A 21,595-nucleotide genomic window follows, 5' to 3' on the forward strand; every position below is an offset into this window, starting at 1 on the left:
TCATTATATTTTAGTGTTTGAATAATATAGTCATTTATATAGGTATGTGTATTTATTGTACTGTAAAAATCCATACGCTAAATAAAAAATCTCAAAAAACAGTAAAATCCTTTATAAAAGGTATATATTTAAAATCCCTAAAAAGGGCTACATCACAATCACATAACTAGTTTTCGATTGGTTTACCAATCACCATCAGTGCTTACCTGAAATTTACATGCTAACCGCCAAGATATAATTTTATAAAAATATGTGGGTCAAAGCCCTGTACAAGTAATTTATCAAGAAAACATCGATTGAAAATGCTAACTTAAGCATGGATGTTTAAAGTATTTTACTAATATGCCCCAGGTAACATCTGAGCTGTGGTTTGACTTGTTCACATGGTGAAAATATGGCAGTAAGTTTTTTTTTAAATCTCAGGTTACTGATTTTTCTGCCTCACTTAGTGATTCCTACATTCCATTCGTGTAGTACTTTCCTCATTCAGAATATATTATGTTGTATAAAGATGGTGATAGTATGATAGTATTTACAATAAGTTAATATATTAAAAAATAAATTGAATAAATTATTCTAACTTCTTAACTTTATTTTGTTTTTTCCAACACCTTCTGACAACTGATTTAAGACCTAAATATATTAAATACGACCACAGCAGTATCCAGATGAATATCACAACTATAACATCCAATAGATAGTACTGGTAAAGAGGCAAGTCCGCAGCACCTGATCTAACGTGAGGAGCTCCATTGTATTTTACTACATAATCAATCCAATACAGAGCCGTATTCATAGGAGATACAGGCCGATCTTTAAAACGTTCAGACAAAGATTGAGCTTTCTTGACATATCTAAAAACAAAAAAAAAATCTATATCGATAAAGAGCTTATTATTATTTATTACGGGTATAATTATGTTACAATAATTATTCAATTGTTAACAGCATCTTGCCGTTTTACCGTTATCCTTTGACAAACCTCTCTGTCCAAAGTAACGTCTTCTTGTAAATTGCGCTCATACATCTGTCTCCTGAGCCTCTCATTCCACGGCCTTCGCAGTCTACCCCGCTTTCTTCTTCCTGGTGGTCTCCACTGAAATATTTGTTTAGGCCAACGTTCTTCAGGCATTCTTAATAGATGTCCAAACCATTTCAATGATCTCCTTTCTATTCTATCTACTACCGTTTCTTAAGCGTTCATTATTGTTCTTACATAGTCTTGGACTTCTTCTTAGAAAGTCCATTTCTACGGCTAGTAGCCTTCTTTTCAGATCTGCGTTGAGAGTCCATACTTCCGAGCCATAACTCAATACCGACTCCACTATTACTCTGCCCACCCTTTTCTTGTTTTTATTACAAATATTGTTATCTAACTAGAATGAATTCAAGCTTCCTAAAATTTGCCTGCCTTTTTGGATTTTCTGTTTTATCTCTGCTCCCCCAATCTGGTCTTGTCAAACAATGCTCCCAGGTATTTAAATGTTTCCACCTGATTAATGTTAACGTCATCATTGACAAGGACTTGAAACTGAGCCTCTCTGTTTACTACCAAATACTCTCTTTTTATTAGACTCACTTGCAGTTCCCACTTTTGATACTCATGATACAGCCTTTTCATCATAAATTCTAGATCGAAAGAATCCCGAGCTATCACGACCTGCTCATCTGCAAACCTAACAGAAAAAGGGTGTTGTCATTAACTGGAATACCCATTCTGTCACATCCCATCTTCCAGCTTCTAAGGGTTGCCTCAACATATAAATTAAACAAAAGAGGAGACATACTACAACCCTATCTAAGGCCTTTTGTGACATTAATGGAGTGAGAAAATATCTTTCCCTTTCTAACATATGGACTAGATCACCAGGTGATCTAGTCCAGAAAGCCACTGCGCATCCGCTAGGTAAAATGCTCCGATTCGGATTTTTTGCACAATCTTACTCAAAAAGGACCCCTTTTATCAAATGTGCATGTTGCCAGGACCAAAAGTGGGTCAAAAATTTTTAAACGTTTTTTTTCCTAAAATTATTTTTTTTGCATGGAACGAAGTTTTTTTAGGTTTTTTGGATCATTCCAAACAGAAAAGGTCTTTAGTAACTTTTCTCTAAAGTTGATAGTTTTTGACATATAAGCGATTAAAATTTGAAAAATTGCGAAATCGGCCACTTTTAATCCTCAAAAACTATGTGAAAAAATGAAAATTTGAATGTTGCCAAGGTAGGTAGATATTCTTTAAACATCGATTGATGAAATCGAAGACGGAACAAATTGGAAGAAAGTTGTAGTCAGCCAGGACCCACCCAGGGTTGTAGCGCTACGTGATGATGATGAGATATTTGAAGTTCGCAACTTTGCTTGCTAACCGTTTGTTGACAAATTTTGGTTAATTCTCTGCTGAGTTTGCAGATATATTCTTGATAAATAACCTATAATTTACTAGAAAAGTTCTGAACTTAAAGAGTGAAATAAAGAGTGTTATGTGTAGGCCATTATCAAAGCAAGAATAAAGGCGGAATTGGTTCGATCGTTCACGGCATTGGCAAAATTAGCAAACATAATGGGGCTACAAGTTAATATTAATAAAACTAAGTATATGAAGGTCTCAAATAATAATTAAGTAGCAGAACCTGAAGATGTAACGATTGAAACATATACTTTCGAAGGAGTAAGAGAGTTTGTATATTTAGGCTCACAAATCAACCAAAGTAATACAGTAACTTCAGAAATTAACATACTTATATATCTAGCAAATAGAGCGAATATGGATTAAAGAACCTTTTAACATCAAACATAGTTACAAAAAGAACAAAAATATTGATAAACAGAACTCTAATCAAGCCCGTCCTCACTTACGCGTTAGAAACGTGGACGATAGCAAAAAGTGATGAAGAACGGTTAGGCTGTTTTGAACCTAAAATCCTGACATATCTATAAAGGCGTGAAGGAAAACGGATTATGACGTAGATGCTATAATTTTGAACTTTACCACCTTTATAATTGAGCCTAGTATTGGTAGATCTATCAAAATAAACAGGCTGCGGTGGCTAGGCCACTTAAAGAGAATGAATGATGCGGAGCCGTCAAAACACATTTATAGCCACAGACCGGATGGAGTGAGGAAAAGAGGCAGGTCCAGAGCACGATTTAAAGACCAGGTGGAAGACGACTTGCGAGTGTTTGGAGTGCGAAATTGGAAAACCAAGGCGAAGGATAGGAAGAAATGGAAGTTGATTCTGGAACCGGCCAAGACCCACTATGGGTTGTAAAGGCAATGCTGATGATGATGATGTGTAGACCATTGTTTAGTCTTAATACTTACTGGTCACTTAATAGATTTAGAAGAGTCTCTGTAAGAATTTCTTCAGTTATATCTCTTAGCAACAGCTTGATGCCTCCATTGACTTTCTCCACTGCCGCTGCATTGGTAAATTGGTCTCCAAACTGAGGCAACAATAGCATTGGCTTACCACAGTCGACTGCTTCCAAAGTACCCAATAGGCCAGAATGGGTAATGAACAATTTTACATTGGGATGACCTACAAAATTAAAATACCACTCAAACAAATTTATGGAATAGAGTCCCTCATGTATCAAAATCTAATTCTAACCTAAAGTTAATTCTAGGGCATATTACACAATTTGCAATTTGATAAATTGATGTTAACGTCTTATGACGTTGTCCGACTCCCAAACGCCACTGTATTCTGTCCTGAGTTAGTCCTTCATTTAGATTTTCGAATGCTAATCACTTTTCTAACACCCAGATTCCATCTTTGTGGTGATTTTCCTCGTTCATTCTTCTCTGGGGGTTGCCACGTCATACTTTTTTAGGCAATCTTTCGTCACCCGTTCGGCTCATATGCCCATATCAAGTGAGCTGATGGCATTCATTTCTGTGGCTTCGACCTTTTTCTTATATTTCTCTGTTATTCTCAATATCTCGGTTCCATACAGTAGGCTAGTTTTAATCATTGTCTCATATATGTCCCATTCTCTTTTCCTTGATATTTCTTAACTCCATAGAACTCCAACTCCGCTTAGGCATGCTATAGCTCTTCGTGCTTGTATGATTCGATTTTCTATTTCTCGTTTGTCTTTTCCTATATTATTCGATACATTGATTCAATGTACCGATACATTGATTCTTAACTAGAAAGTACATTGAATGAACGTACTAATTCATAAAAATTAATGTTTTTGGGCATTAGTTAATGTATCTACTTACATTGGACCAATGATACTGATCTTTGGACGAAAATTAGTGCTCCCCGTTTTTGAATCAATGTTTTTTTCATTATATTTACGTACTTTTTTGGTTCAGTGTGAACTTATTAAAAAAACAACCAATTTAAATAAGTAGATATCATATCATAACTATTAATAAATAACGTAGATAATAAAATAAAGTAGATAAAGAAACTAACTTTTAATTACTAAGAGTAAGTATGATACAACCATTTAAAAATTTAAATGATTCTTTTTTATTTGACATTCATATTTCGAGTTATTTCACGGTTTCAGAGATTGTCTTACCATTCTTTTCTTGTTCTTTCATCGTAGACCAGTGATTTCCTTTTTAATTACTCAACTATAAATACATCATCTCTACAGAATCGATCTGTTCTGAACCCTGGTTGATCTTTTTTAGCTGCTCTCTCTTCAAGTTAACCGAATGGACAAAAAGAACAGATAAACGATGCAGAGGAAGACCATCCACACGATGGCAAGATGGTATGTGAAAGATTACGAAGAATTGGATAAATACTACACAAGAGAGTGCAATCTGGATACGACACAATAACAAGGGATGTCCTGCAGTGGACTTAAAGCGGGATGATAATGATTCTTTTGTCGGTTAGAGAAATTTGATTCTAATCTTTTTGTGTAAACTATAAATTGAATACTTACATAAAACATCCCGTTGAGGAGCCCATCTAGTAACAAAAACATTGTCTGGTTTGTCCTTCATCTCTTCCTCCCATTTCCAAATTACTCTTTGTGGTAACTTGGAGAAGGCTTTCATGAAAGCCTGTTTTTTGCTTTCGGGAAAACTAGCACCTCGAATTGTTGATCCCATACACATGTAGATGACACCGTGTTTGGAGTCTGTGATAAATTTTTCCAAATCCTGCAAATAATAGTGTATTACAAGAATATAAACAATTTATGGCAAATAGAAAAAGCATTCTTTTTGTATTTTTTAATACGGTATTGAGAATTTCCTCATCTGTATTTGTTATGAAGATCAGACGAAGATGAAATAGAACAAGTTCACGATTATACAGGGTGTCCCGAAAAGATTGGTCATAAATTATACCACAGATTCTAGTGTTAAAAATAGGTTGATTGAACCTCATTTACCTATATACAATAGTGCACACACAAAAAGTTACAACCCTTTGAAGTTACAAAATGAAAATCGATTTTTTTTCATATATCGAAAACTCTTAGAGATTTTTTATTGAAAATAGACATGTATCATTCTTATGGCAGGAACTTATTAAAACAAAATTATAGTGAAGTTTGTCTACTCCATAAAAATTTTATGGGGGTTTTGTTCCCTTAAACCCCCCAAACTTTTGTGTACGTTCTAATTAATTCATTATTGTGATACCATTAGTTAAACACAACGTTTTTAAAACTTTTTTACCTCTTAGTACTTTTTCGATAAGCCAGTGTTTATCGAGATATTTTGAATATTTATCAATTCCACCACATATTTGTATATGGTTAAGTACGATTATAGAGACCTGTTAATAATCTGAAAATTTATTTATAATTTACATTTTTAGGTATATTTTGAAAAAGAAGCCACATCTCGATAAAAGGTGACTTGTCAAAAAAAGACTAAGAGACAAAAAAGTTTTAAAAATATTATGTTAAACTAATGGTACCACAATAATAGTTTAATTGGAACGTACACAGATATTTGGGGGGTTTAAAGGAACAAAACCCCCATAAAATTTTTATGTAAATATATTAAAAAAGAAGCCGCATCTCGATAAAAACTGGTTTATCGAAAAAATACTAAGAGGCAGAAAAGTTTTAAAAACGTTGTGTTTAACGAATGGTACCACAATACTGAATTAATTAGAACGTACACAAAAGTTTGGGGGGGTTTAAGGGAACAAAACCCCCATAAAATTTTTATAGGGTAGACAAACTTCACTATAATTTTGTTTTAAGATGTTCCTGCAATAAGAATGATACATGTCCATTTTCAATAAAAAATCTCTAATAGTTTTCGATATATTAAAAAAATCGATTTTCATTTTGTAACTTCAAAAGGCTGTAACTTTTTTTATAAGCACATTTGTACTAAGGTAAGTTAGGTTCAATCGAACTCTTTTTGACCCCAGAATATGTGGTATAATTTATGACCAATCTTTTCGGGACACCCTGTATATCTGGGTCAAATTATAAAACTTAACAAGGAAAAAGGCTTGAATCCGTCTAAAACATGGCTTGAATCCGTCTTCATACCACTGCCTAAAAAGAAGAACGCCAAGTTATGCCAGGAATCCCGCCTTATAAGTCTATTAAATTACATTCTGAAGCTTTTCTTGCGAATCATACAGAACAGAATATATAAAAGATGTGACGAGGTCACCGGTCAAGAACAATTTGGCTTCAGAAAAGGTATGGGGACACGAGAAGCAATATTCTGTCTTCAAACTCTGGCACAAAGATGCAAAGATCAGCAAGCAGACATTTTTGTTTGTTTTATAGATTTTGAGAAAGCGTTCGATAGGGTGAAGCACAAGAACTTAATAGAAAGATTGAACGACATCGGAGTCGACAAAAGATATTCTAAAATTATAGAGGCTATTTATTGGAATCAAACAGCAATCATAACGACCAATGGTAACACGTCGAGGCCAATTGAAATACAACGAGGTGTTAGACAGGTTTGTGTGTTATCACCCATACTATTTAACGTCTACTCTGAGGTAATATTTGCGAACGCTTAATCTCACTCTTTAGAAGGAATCAGGATAAACGGTCAAAGAGTAAATAACATTCGCGATGCAGATGACACGGTATTAATGACTGATTCGGACCATAGTCTGCAGATACTGTTGGATCGGGTTACTGAGAGTTGCGAAAAAATGGGGAAGAAGATCAATACTGCGAAAACCAAAGTTATGAAAATATCAAGGAACAAAAATTTACCCCTTTCAAATATATGTGAAACACCAACAGCTTGAATACGTAAGCCAATACAAATATCTTGGTTGCTGGTTCAATAATCAACTTGATTATAAACAAGAAGTAAGGGCGAAACTAGAGATAGCCCGACAGGGGTTTATCAAAATGAAAAGCTTATTTTGTAACAGTAGCATTAGTATCAGCCTTAGATGTCGTTTTCTGCATTGCTATGTGTGGTCAATACTTTTGTATGGAACGGAGGCCTGGACACTCAACACAACACTGATGAACAAGTTAGAAGCCTTTGAACTCTGGTTTTATAGAAGAATCTTGAAAATACCTTGGACAACCCACACCACCAACGAAGATGTTCTGAGGAGAATAGGTACAGATAGGGAACTGCTGAAGATCATTAAATTCAGAAAAGTTAGCTACCTTGGAGACATAATGAGAAACGAAAAGTACCGTCTCGCGCAACTGATCATCCAGGGTAAGATTGAAGGAAAACGGGGTCCCGGTAGGCGCCAGATTTCATGGCTTAGAAATATCAGAGACTGGACCGGCCTTGATTCAACATCTTTTTTTAGAGCCGCATTGGACAGAGACAGATTTGCCAGTGTAGTCGCTAACCTCCACTAAAGGAGAAAGCATCACAAGAAGAAGAACAAGGAAAACCAAACAACAGAGATCAAAAGACGAGTTAAACTGGCATGGTCTGCATTTGGCAAACTAAGCTACATCCTTAAAAACAAAAGATGTACACAACATCTTAAGACCAAGGTATACAATGAACGCGTACTCCCTGTTCTCACCTATGGTTCCCAAACATGGACGTTTACGAAAGCAAACATGGACAAAATCACAAAAATGCAAAGAGTAGGTAATGGAAAGACAAATGTTGCACAAAAGACTGATGGATACAAAGAGAAACGAGTGGATAAGAGAGAAAACAAGAGTTAGTTTTGTTAGACAAGAAGTTGCAAAATTGAGATGGAGATTTGCCGGACACAATATAAGACAAAAAGAAGACCGATGGAACAAAACTGTGATAAATTGGGGAAATATAAACGAAGCAGAAGAAAGCCCCAAATGAGATGGACAGATGATATCAAAAAGCACGTGGGCTCTAGGCGGATGACTGTAGCGACAGACAGAGACGAATGGAAAATGATTGGGGAGGCCTATGTCCAACGATGGACCTAAGAAGACTAATTAGATAGATAGATATTGAGTATGATTTAGATTAAGTGGAACTGGGCTGGGCAGGTCACGTGGCTCGAATGATAGATAACAGATGGGCAAAGCGGATACTGGTATGGAGACTAAGAGATGATGCCTACCGACGCATTGGCCACTAACACGTTGGACTGACGATCTACAAAGTTGCCGTAGGAATTGGATGCAAGAGACACAAGATCGAAATAGATGGAAAATTATGAGGGGAGAAGACTGAATAACGATGCTTTAGTGTGAGTTAGTATTTGAGTATTTCAGAAATTAATTACGATAAAAAACTTTAGTGGAAACTTTTTTAAGGTGTGCCTATTTTGGTCTTTTTGCTCCATTTTTGTATTTACCTGAGGTAGCTTCTTATTCGGCTTGGACTCTAAATGTAGCCCACCAACTTCAACAACGTTTGGCCCTAATGGCAATGGTAAATTTAGTGAAAAATGTGTATTGATCAATAGCAGACTCATATTTTTCATAACATCACCATTTTCGTAGAGATCTGCACCCACATATTTATTAGATAAATAACTACCGTACCAGCCCATTGTAACTGTATAAATGGCGTTGTTGTATATATGTACAATTGTATTTTCTAGTCTTGCCAAAAAATCCATTGGTTGTGAGTTTCCCAAAAAGTGGTCGGTCACGAATCCTGGGTGATATGGTACCCCAAACCATTGGTACATCCAAGGCATCCAACCTGCCGAATGTACACCTAAAATCAGATGATTTACTTGAATTGAACAGATGAATTGAACTTATCTTACCAATAACAGGAACATTATATTTGGTAGCAATTCCCATGTAGCAATTTGTATTGAAAACTTCCATGAGTACTACATCAAAATGGTTATCTTCTTTTAAAAACCGTTGTAGGTTAGGATGGGGTAACCCCTCGGAACATGAAATCCGAGCAGCTTCTGCGAGAACAAGAGGGCATGCATATCTGTCGAATCTAGTTCCTGAAAAATAACATAGATCAATAAACTTAAACGTTTTAAGATAACATTGATACGAATGGATTCATCAGTGGAAAAATTCACAAATACTACTCATAAGTGGAGCATAGAGCTTCAGTTAAAACGCGCCATCGAGTTCTATTTTGCGTTAAAGTCTTCACCTTTTAGCACCAATGTTCTTTAATATATACACAAACGACCAACCTACGCCGACTGAAACTAAGCACTTCCTCTATGCTGACGATCTCGTAATATGTGCTTAAGGAAATAACTTTGAAGAAGTGGAGGAGAAATAGAGAACACAGAGAAAATTAAACAGATTGCGGACGAGCGGCATGTCCTATACCAGTGTTTTACAATCTTTTTGATTTTGCGACCCCTTTACAGGTTGAAATATTCTGGCGACCCCCTGGTGTCATAGAAAGCCAAAGAAATAATTTAATTAAAAACTACATACGTTAGGTAATAATTTTTTCCTATTTTGGTACATTTATCTTTTATTCACGCGGGCCAAAAATTAAAACACAGCCAACATTTTGCTTTGCAGTTTGCTTTTTCAAGCCAACAGCACAGCCAACTTTTAATCTACAGGTGTTTCCGACTGTGTACAGGTTAGTAGACATTTAGTATTTGTGCGCTTTGAATCAGATGGCAATAACATGGAAGAAATCTTATTTTGCAATGCACTTCCTACAAACACTACTGGCCAGTGTTTGTACGATATGTTTTTAGAAAGCACTTGCAATTACAAATAGCGATGGCATTAAAACTATGAATGGCAAAAATAGCGCACCCATTGCAAAATAAAATCGATAATGCCAAACATTTCCTGAACACTGTTTTCTTCATCGGGAGTCTCTAAGGCAGGCCGCTCATCAAAGAAACATGAAACGTAAATTACGTTTCATGGAAATAAAACACTGCTAAACAAATATACGTCCGGTCATTTATGAAACTCTCCGAAAATAAAAATGTGTCATGAGCATGAATCACACTCGTTTCATTGGTAGGCGGACTTTGAAATTTGCTTAAGGCAGACCGCACATCAAAGAAACATGAAACGTGAAACATTAAACGTGAAACATGAAACAAATAGATTGTAAAAAAAGTAACCGTTTCATGTGATAAGCTAATCGATAAAAAAAATAAAATTTGTATAGTCGGCAATGGATAGTGACGTGGTCGTTGCTGTCGGCGCCGCTCTTTAATTGCTTTTTAATATCAAAGAAACGTGAAACATGAAACAAAAATAAATTATGAAGAACGAAACTGTTTCATGTTATATAGTGTAGGAAACAAAGGTTGAACTTCGCAAATAAGTCCGGTTATATTTTTTTTCAGTATATCAAGAGGTGCTTTTAATGAGACTAACTTTTTCTTAAAAGATTTCGCCCCGGAACACCCATTTTCATCCCTTTAAAGGGGGTAGTTTGTCGTTTTTGCGAAACGTAGCCCTTCCTGTACGTCAATACAAAAAATTCCTTAATAGAAATATGAAGAGCACTATATTTCCTACAATTTATTCCGCGACAGCATAAATCTGTCACACACCGTTTAGCGGAGGTGGCGCCCCAAAGTTGGCAAGTTTTAAAAAAAGATGTTTAAAAAAAAATATATTTTTCCCTAACCGTAATAGGAATCAAGAAGCAACCCAGCGGCAATTAATCACAAATAAATGTTTGATTTTTTGGTATAGGTTTCGTTTAAGGGCAATTGTCCATTTTCTAATTACAGGGTGTTAAATTTTAAAAAGCCCCTTTTTATATATACCATCTGAACCGCTTATGCTAGCGTAAAAAAACTTTCAGCGATTACCCATGTACAAGTATTATTTACAAATTTGTATAATTCACTCCCATATTTTCCCCGAAACCACCCAAAAAAAAAGGAAAATGAATAAAGAAAATATGCAAAAATTGAATCTGGGCCACCGCTGTGGCTTTATGGCGCAAAGAAAGTTAAATATATATAGATCATAATATGTAGCAGACAGTGTGTTTCTTTATTTGTCATAAGTATATTATTAATAAAATGAATAGGTGACGAAAAAAAAAAACAAAAACTGGACCCCGCAAAAGCATTTCTGAGGTTTGCGGCGCCACTGTGCCGTAACTGTTGTTTATACGAAAAAAATGCATAGGAACTTATTTGTAGAGCAAATAGTGGCCTTTGATTCTGTATAAGCGTTGTTTCATAAAAATATATAGGTAATGAGAAAATCGTGAAAACATGTTCGCCAAACTTATTTTCAGGGATAGGGGTAGTTTCCGCAGGGATTTTGCAATAACCATAATATATAAATGTATATATAAATATGTTTATAAAAAACCCTACTAATGGAGTAGGATTTTTCCCTACCACCTTTAAAAGAATGAAAATATGTGTTCCGGGGAAAATCTTTAAAAAAAGTTAGTCTCATAATAAGCACCCCTTGATATACCAGAAAAAAAAAATAATACCGGACTTGTGTCGAGTTTGCGAAGTTTAATCTCTGTTTCCTACACTAATATACTAATCAAAAAAAACAAAAATAAAATTTGTATAGTAAATAATGGAAAGTGATGATGACGAGGTCGTTGCTGTTGTGGCAACTCTTTTATTACTGTCCAAAAATCATAACCATAGTACATAATATTTGGTTGCAAACGAATTAAATAATCAATGAGTATTCAAACATTTACATTGTTTTATTGTGGGTCCTGGTTTAAAAAAACGATATTTTCTTGTTATTGTCTATGCGTAGAGATGCATCAAGTCAAACTAGTTTGATTTTATTCAGCCAACTTGACTTGACTTGAAAACCAAACTTTTTTTGTAAAAAAGTTTGACTTGACTTGATTTCGATATCTTTAGGTTTGACTTGAAATCAAACTTCTTCAAACAGTTTGAAGTTTGAATATCATATAGGACTAATGCTGCCAGGTCCGATTTGTTTTTAATCGGTACATAAGCAAAAACAAATCGGGATTTAGGGTTGTAGATCGGGACAAATAAACAAAAATAGCCCAGTAGTAAATAAAAGTCTCTAGCATTAAAACTAAGCGAGTTACGCTCAAAATAAAGTTTGTTCCTTTTTTTGGTAAAAAAAAATCGTGAAAATCTCCCCCTATTTAGCACCGTAAATAAAATTAATCGTTAGCGCTTTACCATTTACTTTATATGTCGTGTATTGTTTATACGATCTGTAAGGTTTACCGTTTGGGAGTGCTTAGTTTTGAAAAAAATTGGTTTTATAGTAAAAAAAATTTTTCTAAAATATTGGAAAATAGCCTTTTTTCAAAATAACTTAAAAAGGATTAGGGATACTAAAATCTCAAGGAGTAAAAAGTAGGTAGGTTTTATTTTTATAAATATGATAGATTCATTTTGTTTTTCTGTTAGACAAAAATTGGCTCAAATATGGCTGTTCATATTTTGCATACACTCGTGATTAGTGACTCGTTCAGGCCCTTTCAATCATGTAAAAAATACATAAGGAAAGTAAATTGTTTGTAAAGCGGTAACGATTAATTTCATTTGGGGTGCTAAGTAGGGGGAGATTTTCACGATTTTTTACCAAAAAAAAGGAGTCAACTTGATTTTGAGCATAACTCGCTTAGTTTTGATGCTAGAAACTTTTTTTAAACATAAAATAAAGATTTATTAAAAATGTTTTAATTGGTTTTTCCCGAAAAGTGCTTCATTCCTTGGTTATTTCACGTTGAAATATTTGATTTGAAATTTGACGAATAAAAACGTATTTTTTATGAGCTACAACTTTGCTTTTGCTGGGTCTATAGACTTTACAAGTTCACAATTTTTTTCATTTTATTATATTATGTTACATGTTTAAGAATAGTTTTTTCGATCAAATACTTACTTTTTGAGTTATTTGTGAAAATCGCCTGAAAACGTGATTTTCATTCGTAAATAACTCGAAAATATTAAGCAAGTTAAAATTCTATAGAACTAAAATTGCTTAGAATTAGTCAATTTATCCATCTCCGGACTTATTTTAAACGCGCGGTTTTTCACCCCCAACTAGGGGTGACTGTCACCCCCCGAGTAAACGCAACCAACGGCACAAGCCGTCCAAATTTTCATGCAATTCGGAGTTGATCCTGAAAATTACACGGTATCGCCGTATTTCCCGTTCATTTACTAGACTACAAGGTGTTTCTATAATCTGTATTTAATCCTATATATCTAATAATAATAATAAGACGAAATTACAAAAAAAAATCGTAGATTAAGTAAATTATTGATTTTTTATTAAAATTATATTTTTCATTCGATTTTGCCGCTTTTAGGAGTGCCTTGTTTTTATAACATAGTTATAAAATTCACTGCAAGTCCTCCTGAAATTGGTTTTCGTGGGTGAAAATCGGGACATTTAGTGTCCCGATCAGGTACAAATCGGTAGGCGTCCTCAGACCCTTAAAATCGGGACGTACCGCGCAAATCGGGACACCTGGTAACGCTAAATAGGACAACGTGTTTATTTTCAATTCTCTCTGCTACTCCGCCCATGGCGGATCTAGAAATTCATAACATATCAATGGAAAAAACAATGTTTTAATAGAAGGGACTTAAAAATATGAATATTAGGCATTATAACAAGTTTTTTTATTTAACACAAGTTTTTGATCAAATTTTAGTGTAGAAAACGTTAAAATACTGTATTTTAACATGTTCATCCATTCCCAAAATATAAGTTCTTTGATTTGGCTGAAAATTTGCCCACACATAGCCAAAACACATGACTTTAAGTGGTTTGAAGAATTTATATAGTTTTACAATACAAGAAAAGTTACATGCAATAATACCAGAGTTAAAATTATATATAGTCCAGTCGGGTTAGCATTTGATCTTGCATGCCGAGCTACCCAAGCAAGATTCTATTTTTCTAATCTTTAGGGGGTCAATAGTAGTGTATATTTAAAATCGCGAATGAATTCCGCCGTTACGTTAGCCGCCAATTTATTTTTAAGGAGAACCGTTTTGCTCAATATCTCCGCCATTTTTACCTTTTCGACAAAAAGAGTAAGGACTGAAATTATTCAAAATATGATTTCCTATAATTTATTTTTATTATAATTTTTTTGTGCCGTCAAAAATTGGATCAAAAACTTGTTTTTAATTAAAATAACTTGTTATATTGCGTTATAATGAATTTTTTAATTAAAACATTAAAACATTATTTTTTATATTGATATTTTACGATAAAAAATGCAAATTTGTTTAAATAAATACCAAATCACTGTAAAATCGCTTAAAATGTTATTTTGAGAGAAAAAAAGGAGAATTAAGCAGACGCTATATACTAAGTTTCAGATAAATTTGAGCTCCAAAAGTTTTTTTTGTCTGAGTGATTTGACCTGGAATGTAAACCTTACCAGGTTTATACTCTAATAAAAAGTTTCACTTAAAAAAACTTACCAGTAACCAGATTAGTACATTCAAGACTTAAAGAACTTAGAAATTACTAAACGGGAGTCTTACAACTTGTAATATGAAGAAATGAATCTACACGGATAGTTTGACTTTCGAACAGGAATAAAGCACTTTGTTACTCCGAGTTCTCGTTAAGGGGAAAGGTGCAAAGTGTCGCCTGTCAAAATTTTCAATGTGTTTTAAATGTAGATATTCATTTTTTTCGAATCCTGTATTTTTAAAAAATTTAAACGCAGAATGAAAGATTACGTTATTACCGAGGGCCGAAAGTCCCTTAAAATAAATAATATCTACATAAGTTTCTTTTGAATGAAATATTTTAATTAAAAATCACACTAAATTTTCCCTTTTATTTTCACTTTGTAACTTATTAAAATAAACATTATAGAAGTTTTCACGGATTTTCGGCCCTCAGAAATAATGTAATCTTTCATGCTGAGTTTAAATTTTTTTAAAATATTTATTAGTTTTCTCAGGATTCGAAAAAAATAAATACATTTAAAACACATTGAATATTTTGACAGGGGGCATGTTACGCCTATGACCTTAATGGTTGCAAAAAAATACTATTTGGTTTATCAATGGACAATTCAAAATAATCATTTGGAGTTTTTATGACTTTCTTTTATTAACAGAGGCATTTATCTAATCGAAAACAACATCTGGTACCAACCTGCAGTTTCTTGGAAAATACGACAATACAAAAGTAGGTATTTCTAAAATTCAGTAATTCTAGGCTTACTACACTTTGGCAGTACCTTCTAAACAATAATAGCGTTAGTTTAAGGGAAAAAACATGATTTTCACCAAAAATGTCTCTTACGTTACGTTGCCAAAAATGCATCGAAATAATATTAATATTATGTTTGGGTTTAAATTTTAAATAAATTAATGTAGATGCATTAAGTTTTCTTAATTATCCTAAATAGCGATTTTATTGGGTTTTATTTGTCTGTCTGTGGTTTAAATATCATATCAGCTAATACATTTCTATGTTTATTTATGTCAAAAAAAGATTTGGGACCTTTTTGGGGGGGAATTTCCCTATCCCCCCGTAGATATCCGCCTACTCCGCAAATTAGTTTGTAGTTCATGTTTAAATAGAAGTCTATGTTTTGCTTGTTTATTACGTTCGTTTTGAAGTGTGTGCTTTGTGAGATAATATCTGAACCTGGATATTTTTCGGCTCATAATAAATTCCACAACAAATCGAGTCTGATTTTGAAGGTATTCCTACTGCAAAAATTAAGAGAAACAATCTGTAGTCGAAGCAGTAATAATAATTAAGAAAAATAAATATACTGATTTATTTGATGTTGCGGCAAGTTGATTTCAAAACAACGAAAATTGCAAAGTGCATAATATGTAAAAATAAAGAAAAGTTTTATAAAATGACAAATGGTGAACTAATTCTTTAAAACGAAATTGAAAAGTCGCAAAAAATGCATTAAACCTACTCTATTAAAAATATTATATTTTGTTGTTCCTTCATAAATTTTTGTTAAAGAAGACTAAATTACACTTGTTATGATGAAAAAACCATTCAACGAATTCTTTGTTTTAATCTAGTAATAACACTCAAATGAAAATATAAAACAGTGATATCGATAAAACGAAACTTGCAAGCAATTCTAAGCATAGAGCAATCATTTTTAAGAAATTTATTACCCTGTTTTGACTGTAATCGCTTCATATATCAAGTTACTTTTATATGGAACTCATTGTATTATTAAATTTTTTATCTTAATTGGCAACTAACATGTCTATCTCAACAAAAAAGTATATCTCTACAAAATAAATTATTTTTCAAACTTTTTCAAACTAGTTTGACAAACAGTTTGAATTTTCAAACCTGTACGATTGACCAGTTTGACTTGACTTGAATTATTTGTCTGAAGGATTGACTTGAGTTTGACTTGAAATTAAGTCAAACTCAAGTCAAGTTCAAACATTCAAGTCAAACTTGTGCAACTCTATCTATGCGAGTACCACTTCAGGTTATACTTATTGTATTGTCGAAGCGAAGATCGGTGGAATATGCGCATTTTATCAATGAAATTCGATATTTTTAAGATATTCCAGAAGCCGCTATAGATAAAATGTTTTAACGACCTATTAGTCATTCATAATTACTCAACGGATATTAGTACAGTTAAAATAATTAAGACGATAACCGGACAACATTGATTTAATGAGTAAAATTTAGTTTTTTTTATTTTAATGACAAAAAAGCAAGCCCATTAGCATAACCCAATTAAAAATTATTTTGCACATCATATTTGAAACATAATTTGGTTGAAAAATCTCATTTTTGTTGGCAAAAAAATATATTAATTTGTTTGGACTAAATTAACGTTGTGCTTATCTTAAAAAGGATATGTTAGTATATACATTCGCACAGTGTTGCCAAACTGAATTTTGTTATTTTGGGTGTAAATTTTTTCCACGGATCTCCGAGGGTACTATACAACTCTTCGTTCTGCTCCACCACAGAATCCAATACAATATTAAATTCTTGGTCGCATTCATTTTACGCATGTAATTAATTAGTTAAAACAATGAAACTGATATCGAAAAATAGAACACGTCCTATTTCATGAAACACGTTTCAAGAAGATAAAATTGTTTCATGGGCATGAATCACACTCGTTTCATAGATATGCGGACGTCTATTTGTTTAGCAGTGTTTTATTTCCATGAAACGTGCTTCAGGTTTCATGTTTCTTTGGTGTGCGCCTTCGGAAGATAAAAATGTTGCAGCACGCTCATGAATCACACTTGTTTCATTGGTAGGCGGACTTCTATTTGTTTAGAATTGTTTTATTTTCATGAAACGTGTTTCACGTTTTATGTTTCATGTTTAACGTTTCTTGTTCCTTTGATGTGCTGCCTGCCTTACAGTGTTTTATTTTCATGAAACATGTTTCACGTTTCATGTTTCATGTTTTTCGTTTCATGTTTCTTTGGTGTGCGGCTTGCCTTAGGTAGTACCTTCTGCTATAAATAACGTTCTCAAGGAGGTAATAAAAATTGTAAATTTTATTAAAGGTAAAGCTTTGCAAACCCGGCTATTCAGAATCGTTTGTGAAGATATGTACTAGATTCATCAAAATCTCTATCACAGAGAGGCAGAGCCGGCCCGAGGGCCGTGCGAGCCGTGCGCCCGCACGGGGCGCCAAGGGTTTGGGGCGAATGTGCCCCCTCCCCCAAAAAAATTAAAATGCGATAAATTATTTAACTTATGTCAATTTTTTAAGCCAATTATTCATTCATTTATGATGAATTAGTAATATTTCAGAAAGCCTTATTAAGTTTTAATTTTATTGTAGACAAATAATTTCCATGTTCAGAATCATCCAGGAGGTCTACAATTTCTTCTCAGGATCACCACATCGTTGGGATGTTCTGAAACAACACGTAACAAACTTGATCCTGACCCCTTTGAGTGAGACTAGGTGGAAGACTCGAATTAATGCGGTTGTGCCACTGAAATATCAGCTTGGTGAAGTCTATGACGCGCTTTTTGAATGTAGTCAAGACCAAAAAAGGCTAGACGCATATGCAAGAAATACACCTACAAGTCAGCCAAAAAATTGAAATATTTCCGATTCATCTGCTGCTTAGTAACGTGGCATATGATTTTGTTTAAGATAGACCTCATAAGCAAGAAACTTCAAGAGGTTGACATGGACATAGCAAACTCTCTTGCTTTGATTTCTTCAACGTAGCAATTTTTTTAAGAAACAAGGATTTATGCAGGATTTAACAGAATATTAGTCGATTGCAGGGAAGTGGCCTAAATGATTGAAGTTGACCCAGCATTCCCTGAAGAAAGTGAACTGCAGCCGAGAAAAAAGAAAAAAATGATTTTTTATGAATCAAGTGATGAAACAGTTCTTGATGCTGAGATCGTGTTCAAAACTAAATTCTTCTACGCGGTCTTGGATCAGTGTATCTCTTCCTCTTCTCTAGGAGACAGATTTGAGCAGCTTCAAAACTATCACCAACTGTTCGGGTTTCTACATTCAAAGACCACAAGTAATGACAAAACAATAAAATGCTGCAAGGACCTACACATTGCTCTCACTGATGCCCATCACAGTGAAATTGATGGTCTTCAACTATATTCTGAATTGAAACTTGTCAACAGCATGATTCAGAATGTAGAAAAAGAAGACAAAGGCAAAATCAAAGGACCAGTTTACATGTTGAGCTACTTAGCAGACAAAGGATTTATGGAGAACTTTCCTAACCTGTGTGTAGCACTGCGAATCCTTCTTACTCTCCCAGTGTCTGTCGCGAGTGGAGAAAGGTGTTTCTCCATCCGCCTGGGCGTGATGACGTAATCGATGATTTTTTTTAAATGAGAGTAGGGGTCGTGTGGTAGCTCATTTGAAAGGTTCTTCAATTCCCTATTCAGTAATGTAAACATTTACATAATTATTTATACAGGGTGTCCAAAAAAGTTTTATTAAATTAAATTATTTGACAAAAAAGAAGTAGAAGGACACCCTGTATAAATAATTATACAAATGTTTATATTACTGAATAGAGAATTAAAGAACCTTTCAAGTGAGCTAGCACACGACCCCTATTCTCATTTAAAAACATCATAGATTACGTCATCACGCCCAGATGGATGACGTCACTAGTATACTATATATGCCACAATATAATGACTTAAAAATAAAAATCGACCTGTTTCGGGATTTTTCCTTAAAGTCGCCGGTTTACGAAATAACGAATTTATTCCTTTCATTTGCACCATACTGTCGGTGGAAAATAGTGCTTGATTAGCAATTAAAAAACAAAGGAGTTTTGAATATTGTATTGCAAAAAACTTTTCGGGATTTCATCAATCGATATTTAAAGAATATCTACCTACCTTGGCAACATTCAAATTTTCAGTTTTTCACAGAGTTTTTGAGGGTTAAAAATGGCCGATTTTGCAATTTTTCAATTTTTAATCGCTTATGTCAAAAACTATCAACTTTAGAGAAATGTTACTAAAGACCTTTTCTGTTTGGAATGATCCAAAAAACCTAAAAAAACTTTGTTCCATGCAAAAAAAAATAATTTTAGGAAAAAAACAAAAAAACGTTTAAAAAATTTTTGACCCACTTTTGGTCCTGGCAACATGCAAACTTGTTAAAAGGGCTCCTTTTTGAATAAGATTGTGCAAAAAATCCGAATCGGAATATTTTTCCTAGCGTATGCGCAGTAGCTTTCTGGACTAATAGTCATTCAATTTGTATAACCATTTTCCAAACTGTATTCAGGACTTTTAAATAAAATCTAATTGTATACTTGTCAACTTTCTTATAAAGTTGAACTTTTGAAAACCAGTTGCCCCTTGGGGGGGGGGGGGCGCCACAATAGAATTTCGCACGGGTGAAATATTACCCACGGGCCGGCTCTGCAGAGAGGTCAGTGTTGGAGAGGTCAGTGTTGGCTATATAAAAGAAAGGTATGGACAAAAATCCTGGAACTGAGAGCTGAATTGTTAATGTTCTTACAAGATGCAAAATCTAAATATGCTTACGGTTTCTCTGACCCTATTGGCTCTTGAAATTAGCATTTTGGCAGATCTTTTTAGCCACCTTAAAAATTTAAACAAGAACCTTCAAGGAAGAGAAGAGAATATTTTAACAGCTAAAGATAAAGCAAAAGCATTTCACGCAAAACTTCGTTTGTGGTCAACCTCTCTGCAAAACAAAATGTTTGAGTCTTTTCCATGTGTTCAGAAGATTGATGAAGATAATGCAACAGACCAAAGTTTTGAAGTATCGGCTCACATCCCTTGCATTATACAGAGCTTTTGAAATCCTTTCCAGAGTTGCACTCTGAAGCTGACAATAGGCGTAGATGGATTCTAAACCCTTTGTTGGACGCATCAATAGATCTGACTGATGTCAACAAAAAAATGAAAGAATATCTTCTAGATTTAGCTGCTGATGGCATTCTTAAAATGGAATTTTATTCCCAAAGTGTCGACGTATTTTGGATGAAAAGAAAACACCAATATCCAGAGTTAAATTATTATTAGTGCAATGGAATTTTATTGCAAAGTGTTGACGTATTCTGAATGAAAAGAAAACACCAATATCCAGAGTTAAATTATTAGTGCAATTCGCCACTTCATATTTGTGTGAACTGAAATTTTCTTCAATGGTAGACATTAAATCTAAAAAGAGAAATAGACTGTAATTAGAAAATGATTTGATTAGTAACCTTTCAAAAATAGTACCACAATTTGATAAACTTTTGAAAAACAAACAAGCACATCCTTCCCACTAAAATTGTGTTTCAAAAACCTCAACTCTTTGTTTTAGTCGGCTACCCCCCGAGTAAGGCTTCGCGACCCCCCAGGGGGTCGCGACCCACATATTGAAAAACACTACCCTATACAATTTCGCGAACACCACGAAAGCGACTAATATTCAGGAAAAGCTGCCTTGGAACAGTGCAGGATGGACCGCCTCAGAATTTTCCTCTTCGCCAGGTTCAGTGGACCGGCCAGTCTCTAGACTTTAAAACGTGGATAACTATGAATAGGACAAGAACGGGAGTCGCTCCAGTAAAATCAAACATGGTAAAATGGGGGGAAATACACCAAGATCATGTGAAATGTGACTGCGGAGAAACACCCCAAGAAGCAATTGGACGTAATATTACGACGTCTTAACGTTGGATTAAATGCCCTAACGTTAATACGCGACGTTGCGACGACGCTCAGAAAACCGCTATTTGCACCTAAGTGGGGAATAGAAATACGGGTTGCCTCGACGTCCCCCTCTCGACTTCTCAGCTCGAGATATTTTA

The 21,595-nt window shown here is 34.3% G+C and overlaps 1 protein-coding gene across 1 annotated transcript in view; it reads right to left on the reverse strand.

The window, feature by feature from the left end:
• Positions 1-567: 567 nt before the first annotated feature.
• LOC114330253 (UDP-glycosyltransferase UGT5) overlaps positions 568-21,595 on the reverse strand; it is a 49,488-nt gene continuing 28,460 nt past the window's right edge. Inside the window, exons 2-6 of the mRNA XM_028279577.2 lie at positions 9,149-9,343; positions 8,729-9,096; positions 4,911-5,130; positions 3,322-3,538; positions 568-854 (exon numbers count right to left, since the gene is read on the reverse strand). Coding sequence (XP_028135378.1) covers positions 572-854; positions 3,322-3,538; positions 4,911-5,130; positions 8,729-9,096; positions 9,149-9,343 — 1,283 coding nt within the window. The 3' untranslated portion in view covers positions 568-571. The remainder of the gene's footprint in view (positions 855-3,321; positions 3,539-4,910; positions 5,131-8,728; positions 9,097-9,148; positions 9,344-21,595) is intronic.

The sequence above is a fragment of the Diabrotica virgifera genome, chromosome 4 (assembly GCF_917563875.1).
Source record: "Diabrotica virgifera virgifera chromosome 4, PGI_DIABVI_V3a".
NCBI classification, from domain to species: domain Eukaryota; kingdom Metazoa; phylum Arthropoda; class Insecta; order Coleoptera; family Chrysomelidae; genus Diabrotica; species Diabrotica virgifera.